Below are 14,072 nucleotides of genomic sequence, written 5' to 3'. Positions count from 1 at the left end.
TATATATAAAGGGATATAATAGGTGGTGAATTTTAAAAATATGATCACCCTATGATACTTCCTTGTTTTACGTTTTTTAAATTTTCTTGGTCCATGAAATGTAAAAGTACAGGAACCATTGAACTACAGAAGTAATCTTTTTTAAATGGTATGGCATTTACTAAGTAGTCACTAACACCTAATAGATGACACTTAGTGTGTGTGCTGTGTGGCCATCACTGCTCTTAGTCACTCACTCTACTTCCTTCCTGAATTGTGTTGTTTCTGGCCCCATGGGTGAGCAGTCTGAGGGAATGGCTCCCATGTCTTCATCTACGGTCAGTTCTGTAACGAAAACTTCTGGGCAGCCGCAAGTGTGTGTGAGCCAGACCACCATGGGAACCTGCAAGGCTGCCACCCCCACCGTCGTCAGCGCCACGTCCCTCGTGCCCACACCAAACCCCATCTCTGGGAAAGCCACAGTATCAGGTGAGTTTCATTGTGATATTATTTCTCTCTCTTTTCTGTCATAGGGCTAGAATATTTTTGGAGGATCTTGTTTGTTTGTTTGAGATAGCGTCTCACTCTGTTGCCAAAGCTAGAGTGCAATATCACAGTTTCTTGACTCACTGCAACCTCTGCCTTCCAGGCTCAAGCCATCCTCCCACCTGAGCCTCTTGAGTGTCTGGGACCACAGGCACACATCACACCCAGCTAATTTTTTGTGTTTTTGGTAGAGATGGGGTTTCACCATGTTGTCCAGGCTGGTCTCGAACTCCTGAGCTCAGGTGATCCGCCCCCCTCGGCCTCCCAAAGTGCTGGGACTATAGGCGTGAGCCACTGTGCCCAGCTATTTTTTGGAGGGTCTTAAGCAATATTTTGTATAATAAATTGTTAAAAGTAATTAATCCAGCAGCATTTTTTGAACAGCTACTTTTTAGATAAATTATTTTTGTTTAAAAATCTACATATCAGATTTTGTCTGAGACTTTAAATTATCATTTGAAAGTTACTATTTGAATTTTTGAATGATATAATAAAACCTTAGCCACGCAGAACCCTACTAGGTATTTTAGCTTTTTTTGTAATGTAATTTTGCAGAGAGCCAAGAGTTTGCTTTCCTTAAAGTACTAATTTCTTTTTTCCTATAATCAGTGTTGAATAGAATTCACTATAAAATGTATAGCTTTCTATGCTTTTATAAACAAAGTACATAAAATATATCTTAGCCTTGGTGACTCCAAGTCATAATTTTTAACATTAGTTATTATGTTGGCTAGTGTTAGAATGATAGGCTGGAGATCCGGTAAGAACTATGGTGTCTTTGTGCCTGCACTAGAAGGCCTCAGAAAAGTGTACCTTTTGCTTCTGAGTAACAGAGAGCACGCGTCCTGAGACCAGATGGGCTAGTGGAAGTGATTTGCTTCAGTTTCTCAGCTGTAAATGAGATTGATAATAATACCTACTTCATGAGGTCGAGAGGTTTAAATGGGTTAGTAATATATAATATATCTGTGCTTAGAATACCGTCTGGTGTATAGTGGCCATTATATAAACAATTGCCTCTGCCATTATCGTGTGCCATCGTTTTTGTTGTTAGTCCATAATCCTTTATCTGCAATTCTAAAATCCCAAAAGCTGTGAAAACCAAAGATTTTATTTTTTTAAATTTTACTTTAAGTTCTGGGATGCATGTGCAGAACGTCCAGGTTTGTTACATAAGTGTACATGTGCCATGGTGGTTTGCTGCACCTGTCAACCCATCATGTAGGTTTTAAGCCCTGCATACGTTAGATATTTGTCCTAATGCTCTCCCTCCCCTTGCCCCGCACCCCCCGACAGGCCCCGGTATGTGATATTCCCCTCCCTGTGTCCAACTGTTCTCATTGTTCAGTTCCCACTTACGAGTGAGAACATGTGGTATTTGGTTTTCTGTTCTTGTGTTAGTTTGCTGATGAGAATGATGGTTTCCAGCTTCATCCATATCCCTGCAAAGGACATGAACTCATTCCTTTTTATGGCTGCAAGATTATATTGTATTGTATTATATTATTATTGTTGTTGTTGTTTTGTATTACATTATTGTTGTTGTTGTTGTTATTATTATTATTATTATTATTATTATTTTGATGGAGTCTTGCTCTGTCGCCCAGGCTGGAGTGCAGTGGCATGATCTCGGCTCACTGCAATCTCTGCCTCCCGGATTCAAGCAATTCTCCTGCCTCAGCTTCTCAAGTAGCTGGGATTAAAGGCACCTGTCATCATGCCTGGCTAATTTTTGTAGAGACAGGGTTTTACCAGGTTGGCCAGGCTGGTCTTGAACTCCTGACCTCAGGTGATCCACCTGCCTCGGCCTCCCAAAGTGCTGGGATTACAGGCATGAGCCACCATGCCTGGCCAGAGATTTTATTTGTTATAACTAATTTTGGGGCACAATTGGACCTCCATTGACAGCATGTTTATATTATTTAATGTGAATATTTGTGTGTTTTGCCATAGAATATTGATGTGTTTGATTACATCATACTGTCTCAGCTGCCAGAAAGCTGATAATATATACGGCTTTGCTTCTCAAACTTGAATGATCAGTTTTGGTTTTGTTTTTCTACGATCTGGTACAGATAGATACTTCTGTAAAATATAATTAAAATGTCGCAGCACTATCAAACTGTTAAAGTTTCTACTCTATTATCTTGTTGCAGATTGATACCAGCCAGCATACGGCTGGCACTGGTCTACCGGAAAAACTGAATATCACCGAGATACACACACACGCATGCATGCACACACGCGTGCAGACACACCCCTTACTGCCTTTGGATTAGAGGCTGTGGATGTTGTTATTACTATTATTACTTCATTCATATGTGGCTCCACACCAAGCCCCTCGTGTCTTGTTTTTTGGATAGAGAACAAAAAATTAAGGCTGATTATATTTTTCTCTTGATTTCTACCTCCCTGTTAAAATTGACCAACTTCTAGTATAGGGAGTGCTTGTTCTCTACTAACTGAATGTTTTATTTGAGGCCCTGTGTTGGACACTGGAGTAGAAATTGTAGAAATAAAAGGAATTATTATAATAATGAATGCCCTTCCCTTGTCTCTTTTCTGATCATGTTTTTGGCATGTAGTAGATGAAGTCTCCCTGCTGTAAATTCTAGTTTCCTAAGATGCTGCTGCTGCTGGAACTTCCCGTATCACATTTTCTTTCTTTCTTTTTTTGAGACGGAATTTTGTTCTCGTCGCCCAGGCTGGAATGCAGTGGAACAATCTTGGCTCACTGCAACCTCTGCCTTCTGAGTTCCAGCGATTCTCCTGTGTCAGCCTCTTGAGTAGCTGGGATTACAGGCATGTGCCACCACATCCCACTGATTTTTGTATTTTTAGTAGAGATGGGGTTTCACCATGTTGATCAGGCTGGTCTCGAACTCCCGACCTCAGGTGATCCACCCGCCTCGGCCTCCCAAAGTGCTAGGATTACAGGCGTGAGCCACTGCACCCAGCCCACATTTTCATAAAAGGATCAAACTGTTTCCTACTTATAACTAGCAGTTTTTCAATTAAGTTTTTTGTGTGCATCATAAACTGCGTTAAACAAGGTCTCGTTGGGACAGAAGCTGCATGAGCAAGGGAGAGAGCATGAGAAGATTCCATCAGAGCACACAGGGCCTGTGTGGGGTGTTGGAACTTTGACTCTGGGGGAAGCCACTGAAGGGTTTTAAGCTAAGGTGGAGTATGATCTGCCTTACCTTTTAACAGGATCATTGGTGTAGTATTGACAGTAAGCTCTGGGGCACGAGGTGGAAGCAGGGAATGGACCAGGAAGTAGATACTAAGAAAGAAAATTTAGTGATGTATTAGGGAGCTCTGGCCAGACAAGGATCTTTCCCAGAAGTGAAGGGCATGAACTGCCAGTTTCAAAAGGCACAGGGTAAAGAAATTGAAAATTTCAGAAATTACATTATCATTGAGCTTCTCAGTGGCAGTGCTAGAAGCTAGCATACTACTGCTTTTCAAAATGCAAGAACATTACTTTTAGTCTAGAATTCTCTAGTTAAGGAGATCATTACAGAGTGAGAGTAAAACTATTTCTGACAGGCAAAGTTTGAAATGTATTTCCTGTGTACCCTCTCCAAAGACATTCCTGAAATATGGGATGGGGTTAGTCCCAGTCAGCTGTTGTAAGGTGAAAATATTTTTTTTTTTTTTTGAGACGGAGTCGCGCTCTGTCACCCAGGCTGGAGTGCAGTGGTGCGATCTTGGCTTACTGCAAGCTCTGCCTCCCGGGTTCACACCATTCTCCTGCCTCAGCCTCCCAAGTAGCTGGGACTACAGGCACCTGCCACCATGCCCAGCTAATTTTTTGTAGTTGTAGTAGAGACAGGGTTCCAGTGTTAGCCAGGATGGTCTTCATCTCCTGACCTCATGATCTGCCTACCTTGGCCTCCGAAAGTGCTGGGATTACAGGCGTGAGCCACCACACCTGGCCGTAAGGTGAAAATATTCTAAATGGAAAAAAATGCATGACTGGCCGGGGACTGTGGCTCACTGCCACTGCCCAGCATCACAAGAGAGGTACAGTTTCTGCTGAGTGCCTGTGACTTTCATACCATGCCAAAGTAAAAAACTCCAATCAACCATTGTAAGAGAATATCTGTATAGGGAAGAAAGGGTATATAAGTGCCTTAAAGGGGGAACTTTTTATACCTTTTCTGGGCCCCATCTAGGGGCTAGATTTGACTTTGACTCTGGGGGAAGCCACTGAAGACCCCATCTAGGGGCCAGGTGCTGTGGCTTACAACTGTAATCTCAGCAGTTTGGGAGGCCAAGGCAAGCGGATCGCTTGAGGCTGGGAGTTTGAGACAAGCCTGGGCAATGCTGTAAGACCCCATCTCTTAAAAAAAAAAATTAGCTGGGTGTGGTAGTTGTGCCGGTAGTCCCAGCTACTCGGGAGGCTGAGGTGGGAGGATCACTTGACCCTGGGAGGTCGAGGTTGCAGTGAGCCATGATCACTCGCATCACTGCACTCCAGCCTGGGTGACAGCAAGACAGTGTCTCAACAAAAAAACAAAACAAAGCAAAACAAAAAAAACAAAACCAACTACCCTAATAGTAAATCAGTAGGTAAAATTAAAAATTGATGAATCAAGGCCTATAATGAATACATTCCTTTTAAAATTACTTTTGTTTTATTGTTAGAGCAGGGTCTTGCTCTGTTATCCAGGCTGGAGTGCAGGGGCGTGATCATAGCTCATTGTAGCCTCTGAACTCCTGGGTTCAGGCTGTCCTCCCACCTCAGCCTCCCAAGTGGCTGGCATTACAGGGGCATGCCACTACACGGGACTAATTTTGTTTGTTTTTTTTTAGAGACGGGGTCTTGCTTTGTTGCCTAGGCTGGTCTCAAACTCCTGGCCTCAACCAGTCCTCCCTTCTTGGCCTCCCAAAGTGCTGGGGTTACAGGTGTAAGCCGCTGCACCTGGCCCTACACATTCTTTTACATATACTGAGATAAATATTAATAAAAAGAACCAAAAAGGATTAAAGTAGATACCAGCAGGGAACTAGATGAAAATAGGGAGGTGGAATGAGGGTTGGCTATGTTTATATAAGCCTTTTAGTACTTTTTAACTTGTCAGCTGGTCAGCATGCATAAAAATACGGAAACTTCAGATCGTTGTTAAACTCCTCAACATCGTGTCTCAGGAAGTATTACTACCTGACTGATTTAACACTCTTCTATTCCAAAGAAAGATTTTGTTTATTTAAGGCCTTGTTCTAGAAAGTATTTAAGATTATTCCTTTCCTTAGCTCAGACCAGCTGCTTTCCGGTGCCTTAAAGTATCTTTAGCTCCTGATGCTGGGTTGTTTTTTTTTTTTTCCCGCGACGGCGTTTCTGCTCTTATTGCCCAGGCTGGAGTGCAGTGGCGTGATCTCGGCTTACTGAAACCTCCGTCTCCCGAGTTCAAGTGGTTTTCCTGCTTCAGCCTCCCAAGTAGCTTGTTTTACAGGCGCCTGCCATCATGCCCGGCTATTTTTTTTGTATTTTTGGTAGAGACAGGGTTTCACCATGTTGGCCAGGCTGGTCTCGAACTCCTGACCTCAGGTGGTCCAGCTGCCTCGCCCTCCCAAGGTGCTGGGATTACAGGCGTGAGCCACCATGCCTGACCACTGCTTTTAAGTATTTCTTAAAACGTGTTTGTATTGTTTGTGCCTTGTATACTCCTTCACAGTAAAGGCCCTTTGTGATTTTTTAAGTGGCCCTCTGAATGCCTAGAACAGTTTTACATGGAAATGGGAATATGGAAATCACCTTTAAAATAAAATGAGAGAAAGTGATCCTTTCTAAAACCATAGAGAACATCTGATGTTTGAAAAACAAGGGCTGCACAGAGCTAGGAAATGATGAGGTGTGGTGTGTAGACAGATGGACATACTAGATACGTAGGGACAGTGGGAAGGAGATGCGCATACATTGGGACCAGATTAAAATGGACCTTGAATGCTTGAAGCTAATTTTGGAAATATGTTTTAGGCAGTCAGGAGCCAGCATAGGTTTTTAAGTAGGATAATGACAATGTTTGACATCAAAACACAGAATTTTATATCTAGAACTGTGTACAAAATCCAAAATTTTGTACACATCAGAGCTATGTGCAAAACAAATTGTCATAGAAAACAAACATGGAAGAGTAATATCTGAAAACATTAGTATTGATTATCTCTGCGGTAGGATTTTGGGTGACTTTTTATCCTTTTTACTAGCAAAAATATGTTACTTCATGGTTGTGGTACAAGGATACTTTCAATCATTATGGCCAGGCACAGTGGTTCACATCTATAATCCCATTGCTGGCCAGGCGCGGTGGCTCATGCCTGTAATCCCAGCTGAGAGGCTGAGGTGAGTGGATCACTTGAGGGTAGGAGTTCGAGACCAGCCTGACCAACATGGTGAAACCCCATCTCTACTAAAAATACAAAAATTAGCTGGGCGTAGTGGCACATGCCTGTAATCCCAGCTACTCAGGAGGCCTAGGCAGGAGAATTGCTTGAACCTTGGAGATGGAGGTTGCAGTGAGCCAAGATGGCACCGTTGCACTCCAGCCTGGGCGACAGAGCGAGATCCGACTCAAAAAAAAAAAAAAAAAATCCCAGTGCTTTGGGAAGCCGTGGTGGGAGAATCGCCCGAGGCCAGGAGTTTCAAGACCAGCCTGGGCAACAAAGCAAGACCCCATCTCTACAGAAACAAATTAAAAAGTAGCTGTGTGTCATGGCATGCCTGTAGTCCCAGCTACTCTGGAAGCTGAGACAGGAGGATCGCTTGAGCCCAGGAGTTCAAGGTTACAATGAGCTATGATCGTACTATTGCACTTTTCAACCTGGGCGACAGCCTGTCTCTAAAAATAAAAATAAATAGGGGCTGGGCACGGTGGCTCATGTCTGTAATCCTAGCACTTTGGGAGGCCAAGGCAGGAAAATCGCTTGAACCTGGGAGGCAGAGGTTGCAGTAAGCCAAGATCGTGTCAGCCTGGGCGACACAGCGAGACTCCATCTCAAAAAGTAAATAAATAAACAATTATTGTCATGCCGATGTTTTATTGTGAAATCCACAGCATCCGTTGCCTCCTGCTTCTTGCTCTTTTGTTTACTGGAAGGTAACTTCCTCCATGACAAAATATGGGTGGCACAGAGGATAAGGGACTTTCCCGAAGCACCTGACCTTCAACGTGGCCTTGTCTTCCAATTTGTTCTAGGACTGTTAAAGATTCACTCCAGCCAAGCCAGTCCCCAGCAGGCAGTCCTGACGATTCCCAGCCAGCTCAAACCACTCAGCGTAAACACGTCTGGAGGGGTGCAGACGATCCTGATGCCTGTGAATAAAGGTGAGTGCCTTGCCCACGGGCCTCTGTGCTGTGGCCGCTTCCACGTATCTCAGCATTTACCAGGTGGTGACTGCTCTGCCGATGTACAGCCACCCTTCAGCTATCACGGTACTCCCTGCACCTTGAATGCTACGCCTCCAACGCCGGGACTCAAAACCCAAATGTTCGTTGGCTTCTAAATAGCTGCCCTTATCTAAAGTTGAGTTGAAGGGGGAATATTTTAAGTGTTTATAAGAATTTACATTAATTGGATTGTTGTTTTCCTTTCCTTTTTTTTTTGAAACAGAGTTTTGCTCTGTCGCCAAGGGTGGAGTGCAGTGGCAAGATCTCGGCTCACTGCAACCTCCGCCTCCTGGGTTCAAGCAGTTCTCATGCCTCAGTCTCCTGAGTAGCTGGCTAATTTTTGTATTTTTTAGTAAAGATGGGGTTTCACCATGTTGCCCGGTCTGGTCTTGAACTCCTGACCTCAGAAGATCCACCTGCCTTGGCCCCCCAAAGTACTGGGATTACAGGCGTGAGCCACCGTGCCTGGCCTGGCTTGTTACTTTCTTAGTTTAGTGACAGGCTCCTGTTTCTACAGTTGAAGATATACCTCAGTTACCCTCATACCTAATAATCACCCACTAGTAAAAAGGGACTTTGCAATTCCTGTTGTCCTCAAGTTGTCTGTGTGCTGTTGGTCTCATGTGGGGTTATCACCTGGGAGTTAGATCACCTTCATTAAAAATAATCTCTGTATTTGTTATATCCCTCCCTCCTTTTCTCCCTTTAGTGGTTCAGTCATTTTCTACCAGCAAGCCACCTGCCATTCTGCCTGTAGCTGCCCCAACTCCAGTTGTCCCCAGCTCTGCTCCAGCAGCTGTTGCAAAAGGTACATAGGATCTCACAGAGTTCTTGTCCAGAAGTTTTGTTGTTTATCTTTTTTGTTGTCGTTCACGTTCTCTTCTGATGTCCAGAAGTTTTATGCAGGACATTACCATAATCTGAATCTTTTGAATTTTCAGCATTTGCAAATCAACTACTTGGCAAATGTGTCCTAAATACAGAGATGTATAAAGGATCATTTCTACCCTTTAATAAATTTATAATAAGGTTGAAAAGAATTGCTGTAGACAGCAAGCAATCATTGATAAACACAAGACATGTGGCCAGGGAAATGATTGCTGAAATATTGCAGTTTGGGATGTCTGATCAGGGTTGGCAGGGGGTGTGGAGAAGGGCAAGACTTTGTATTGACCATGGATTATAACCTGGACTTTAAAAGAGTAGAGGTTTTTTAGCTGTGGGGAGTCAAGGGGTATGCCAGATTAAGGGCACAGGAGAGACAAAGACTCAGCTTCCCCTTTGGAGAAGTGGCAAGTTAGAGGGACTCATTTGGGGAGTATAGTTGTGGTAAAGGAGGTTTAGGTAGGGGCCAGACTTTGGCGAGCTGGCAGTGGGAGACATTTCTGCCCACAAGAGTAGATCAGGATAGCACGGTGGATTAGAGCAACACGCTGACATTGATAACATCAGTGTCCAAGCACAGGCAATCTGATTTTTGCTTTCTGCCTTGTGTCTCAGAACGCTAAGATAATGCTGAAAGTTGATAAACTAGCTGGAGAGATGGTATTGGAAAGGTCACAATATTAGAACTTAGAACAAACCAGCATTGTACTTCAATGTAGCATTGTTAAATCACATGTGTGGGGAGGGGGTGAGGGATCTTACACAGCAGTATGGGTGGCCCTTTAAGAAATATCTGAGGAGCCATTTTATTGCCCCCGCCCTGTCATGAGGCTGGAGTTGTCCCCCCTGAGACCCAGGCTAACAGTTCTTCCCTTGTCTGATGACCCTGGGATGATAGGAGCCATCTCAGTCCCCTGGCTGTGTCCCCACAACAGCTGGAGTGGCAGTTTCCTTGCTGAGCTTCACTGCAGGAGCTTTGTTTGTGCCTGCACATGTCCTTCCACTGCTAACCCCTAACAGCTGCCTCTTTGTTGCTCTTGCCTTGTAGTGAAGACTGAACCAGAAACACCTGGGCCGAGCTGCCTCTCTCAGGAGGGTCAGACAGCAGTGAAAACAGAAGAAAGTTCTGAGCTGGGAAACTATGTCATTAAGTAATTCTTCCAGTCTTTCCTAAAGGAATTCCGCTTTGGGTGTTTGTCACACCTGTGACAGCTGAGTATGTGCAGAGTTGTGTGTGTAGCTCTAAGCCCTTGATGGGAGGAACTGTCTGTGCCTGTGTAGTGGACAAGTGATGCACAGCTGAGGGTCATCATTTTATACAGTGATGTGACTGGAGGTGGCACTTGATTTGTAGCCTTAGAAGCCTCACATGGGATTAGACCTCCCTTCAGTTGAGGTTGCCAACGTGGGCTTTCTCTGCTGAGCCCCTGGGCACAAAATTTCTCCTGTTGCCATCACTCAGGTGTATACGTGCTTTGTGACTGGGTGTCCACACGCCTGCCTAATCTTAGCTGCCTCTTCATGGGCTATACACACTCTTTGCTTCTTCTAAAATGCTTTCTGAGGTTTCGTAATTTCTAAATCAGGAAGCCACTTCTGACCAGCTACTTTTAAGTATCTCAAACTGCTGGGGACAATAGAAACTTAGCCCTTTAATATGGTAGATGGAGGCGTGAACTGTAATAACCCTAAGATGGGCATACAGAATTTTTCTCCCCTAGTAGCAGTCACATTGCAAAAAGATTATATTGCTATTTAATTTTAAGGTGTAGATTAACTGTCTGTAATATGCGCATAATCTTCCATTTCTAGGATCTTATTTAGTCTTGACATTTTCTTTTTAAGCGTAGAACACCTTTCCTTTACAAAGAAGGTAATCTATGGAAGGAAAGACATGTTAATATGATGTTTTTACATTATAATTCCCTCAGAATGGAATATATCCATTAAGTATATGGCATATATATGACTATAGAAACTGCTACATGTATTTAATTTATTGCCTTTTTTTTTTTTTAATCCCTCTCAGGATAGACCATTTAGAGACTATCCAGCAACTCTTAACAGCAGTAGTAAAGAAGATTCCGTTAATCACTGCAAAAAGTAAGACAATTACACTGAATATAGGGGTGCATTTTTTAAAGCCGTGAATTTAAGGTATTGAGTCAACTGAAATCACTTGGGTTTGTAAATTAATATTGATAATGGCAGTTACCTTATAAGGTTTCAGCTAGAGATACAGCTCATTTGCAAGGGTTTTAGAATTCATATGCAGTTAGTTTTTTATTCTTTTTACTGTGGTGTTCTTTAGAAGGAATGTTTTACATTTTTCATATGTAAATCATAAATTGTTTTGTATGCAGTTAAAACTCTGTATTAGCATTTGGCGTTTATGAGTGAGGAAAGCATTTAGTGTTTGCCTGCAGTGTACCAGGTCCTGTGCAGGCTGGGTACGTTCACTGTCTCATATAATCCCAGCCTCCTGTGTGGTAGCTGGTGTCATCTCCATTTACAGATGAGGAAACTGAGGATAAACAGGGTTGAATAACTTGCTTGAGATTACAGAGCCATGGGTGGTGAAACAGGATACAAACCTGGTTCTGTTTGACTCTAAGACCATTCATCTTTCCTCTGAAACCCAGTATTGCACACTGGAGAAATGCACAGTTTTTAAGACCTCCCAAAGTGGTGTGCTGTGTCACTCCCATCGTTACCTAGATTGAGTAAATTGCTGCTTAGCCCCAGTTGTTTTGATAGAATCAATAGCCCTTGCTGAGGGGCCAGCAGCCTGCGGACACAGGAGCATGCTCATGGGCAAGACCACTATGCACACTCAGAGGGAAGCCAGGGGCAGCCTCCACGCCACTCAGATTTGTAGGGCTCGGAACACGTACGCCAGGTACAGACCACCTACTTATTTTTTCCAACTGTAATAGCAAAGCAGTAGTCTCTCTTTCTAAGGTAAAGTTTGGGGGATCATTTTGATGTATCTCAGAATAAACTTTTGATGACAGTTTCCCAGCCTGACAGAAGAAATTCAAACAAAAAAATCTCTCTCATATATACGTGTTTGTGTGTGTGTGTGTGTGTATATGTGTATATATATACGTGTATATATACACATATATACACACACATATATATATGTATATATACACACATATATATACACACACACATACATACACATACACACACACACACACACACACACAGTTTTCTCTCTCCTTAAAAATACAGAATACAAGAGCCGGAAGGTAGTTCAGATACTATCTTCCCAGCTTTCTCAATTTATAGATAAGAAAACCAAGCTGGTTGCAGTGGCTCACGCCTGTAATCCCAGCACTTTGGGAGGTTGAGGTGGGCAGATCACCTGAGGTCAGGACTTTGAGACCTGCCTGGTCAACATGGTGAAACCCCATCTCTACTAAAAATACAAAAATTAGCCAGGCATGGTGGTGCATGCCTGTAGTCCCAGCTACTCGGGAGGCTGAGGCATGAGAATCGCTTGAAACCGGGAGGCAGAGGTTGCAGTGAGCTGAGATTTGTGGGCAACAAAGTGAGACACCATCTACCATTGCCACCTTGTGAGTTAATGGCAGGTCCAGGGCTCCTAGTGGAGCGCCAGTCCCACAGACTTTAATAGCCTGTGGCAGTGATTACCTTCTCCACCAAAGAAGCCAAGTTCCCAAGAAGGTGTGTTGCTTTGAGTACACACGACAGGACGCCTTCTCTTCTGAGGAGACGCCCTCCTGTGTTAGGCTGCATCTTGCCCAGTAAGGAATATACATGCAATAAAGAGGTCTGAAGAAGTGACTGGCTTGCCTCCAGCAAATGATATGTGATTGGAATCGTAAGAGCTTTATTCAGGATTTGCTGGGTATGTGCATTCTAGGTGAAGATGCCAGCTGCTTTTCTGCAAAGTCTGTGGAGCAGTACTATGGCTGGAACATTGGAAAAAGGAGAGCCGCTGAGGTAACCCACGTCTGCCTGTTTATTCTGGCTGCCTGCAGAAACCTTTTCTTAGGGAACGGGGATACAGATTGCAGCATATTTTGTTGAAATATTTGATGGTAGAAGATTTTCTTCAGTTAAAAAAGTCTCATTTTTCAAAGACCTATATCCAGCCAGCTTTCAGGCCTGCCTTCTTTTCCTTCACTGGTAGAAACATCCCTCACAGTTTCTAACTTTTTTTCTGAGTTTCAGAATTTTAAATGAACTTGCGTATTGAGTCCTTACAGTGGGAAGGTGCTGTGGTCGGTTTAGGGAAAGTTGGGGTAGGAGGGGAAGTGGGAGGTCCTAGGTTGAGACCAGGTGAAAATCTTTAAGGGCCAAACCTAGGAGTTGCTGTTTTAGTTATAAGCATTAGGGAGCCGGTAGAAGTTCTCCTTTTTTTAAGTGGGGAGTAACACAATCAGGTGTTTTTTCCTAAAAAAAAAAAAAAAAACCTAACAGGTTAAGTTAGGATGGTGATTTGTGATTGCATGATAACGTAGTTGTGTTAAGTGGAAGGATTTGATTATGGTTCCAAAAAAAATTTTTTTTAAGTGGCAAAGAGCAATGACAATGCGAAAAGTCTTACAAGAAATCCTGGAGAAGAATCCGAGATTTCACCACCTGACTCCCCTCAAAACCAAGCACATTGCTCACTGGTGCCGCTGTCATGGCTACACCCCACCAGACCCTGAGAGCCTGAGGAATGACGGGGACTCCATCGAGGATGTGCTGACCCAGATCGACAGCGAGCCTGGTAAGCCTTCAGTGGCACGGCCCAGAGCGCCTGGCAGCCTGGGGGCATTCGCTTAGAGAGGGGTGAGGATTTGGAAGAGGTGCTGTAGAGAACAAGAGCATTTCCTACCTCCTGCCATGTCCTCCCTGGGACCATGCAGTCCCCGTGGAGCTGTTGGTACCCAGGTATCTCAAGTGTTGTGCCCCAGCCACAAACGTTCCAGCCCTTGCCATGCAGCAGGCTCACACTGTTCACTCCGGAGTCCCTGCTCGGCATCATTTCTTCTTTGAAGACTCCTGATCCATCTCCTTTCCTGCAGATCGAAGCAGCTTCCCCATCTTTTGTGACCTTAAGGACCCCCCCATGCCCCAGACAAGTCTGTGCTCCTCCTGTGAAGATGAGGCCTATGTCTCATCTGTTACTTTATCTCCAAACCCAGCTTGGAGGCCGCCACCCAGTGTGGGAGGCACTTGTGAAAACTAGTAATGTTGCAGGTGAAATGAATTGTTTTATGATAAAAAAAAAAAAAAAAAAAA

The 14,072-nt window shown here is 43.8% G+C and overlaps 1 protein-coding gene across 1 annotated transcript in view; it reads left to right on the top strand.

Annotated features, from left to right (window-relative positions):
- Positions 1-14,072, top strand: part of YEATS2 (YEATS domain containing 2) — a 133,597-nt gene that overhangs the window by 112,342 nt on the left and 7,183 nt on the right. The window contains exons 18-24 of the mRNA XM_011986167.1: positions 285-468; positions 7,731-7,859; positions 8,632-8,730; positions 9,856-9,958; positions 10,837-10,910; positions 12,703-12,782; positions 13,356-13,557. Of these exons, the coding sequence (XP_011841557.1) occupies positions 285-468; positions 7,731-7,859; positions 8,632-8,730; positions 9,856-9,958; positions 10,837-10,910; positions 12,703-12,782; positions 13,356-13,557 (871 nt within the window). The remainder of the gene's footprint in view (positions 1-284; positions 469-7,730; positions 7,860-8,631; positions 8,731-9,855; positions 9,959-10,836; positions 10,911-12,702; positions 12,783-13,355; positions 13,558-14,072) is intronic.

Source organism: Mandrillus leucophaeus, unplaced genomic scaffold (genome assembly GCF_000951045.1).
Source record: "Mandrillus leucophaeus isolate KB7577 unplaced genomic scaffold, Mleu.le_1.0 Scaffold295, whole genome shotgun sequence".
NCBI lineage: Eukaryota > Metazoa > Chordata > Mammalia > Primates > Cercopithecidae > Mandrillus > Mandrillus leucophaeus.
This window is presented reverse-complemented; position numbering and strand designations above follow the sequence as displayed.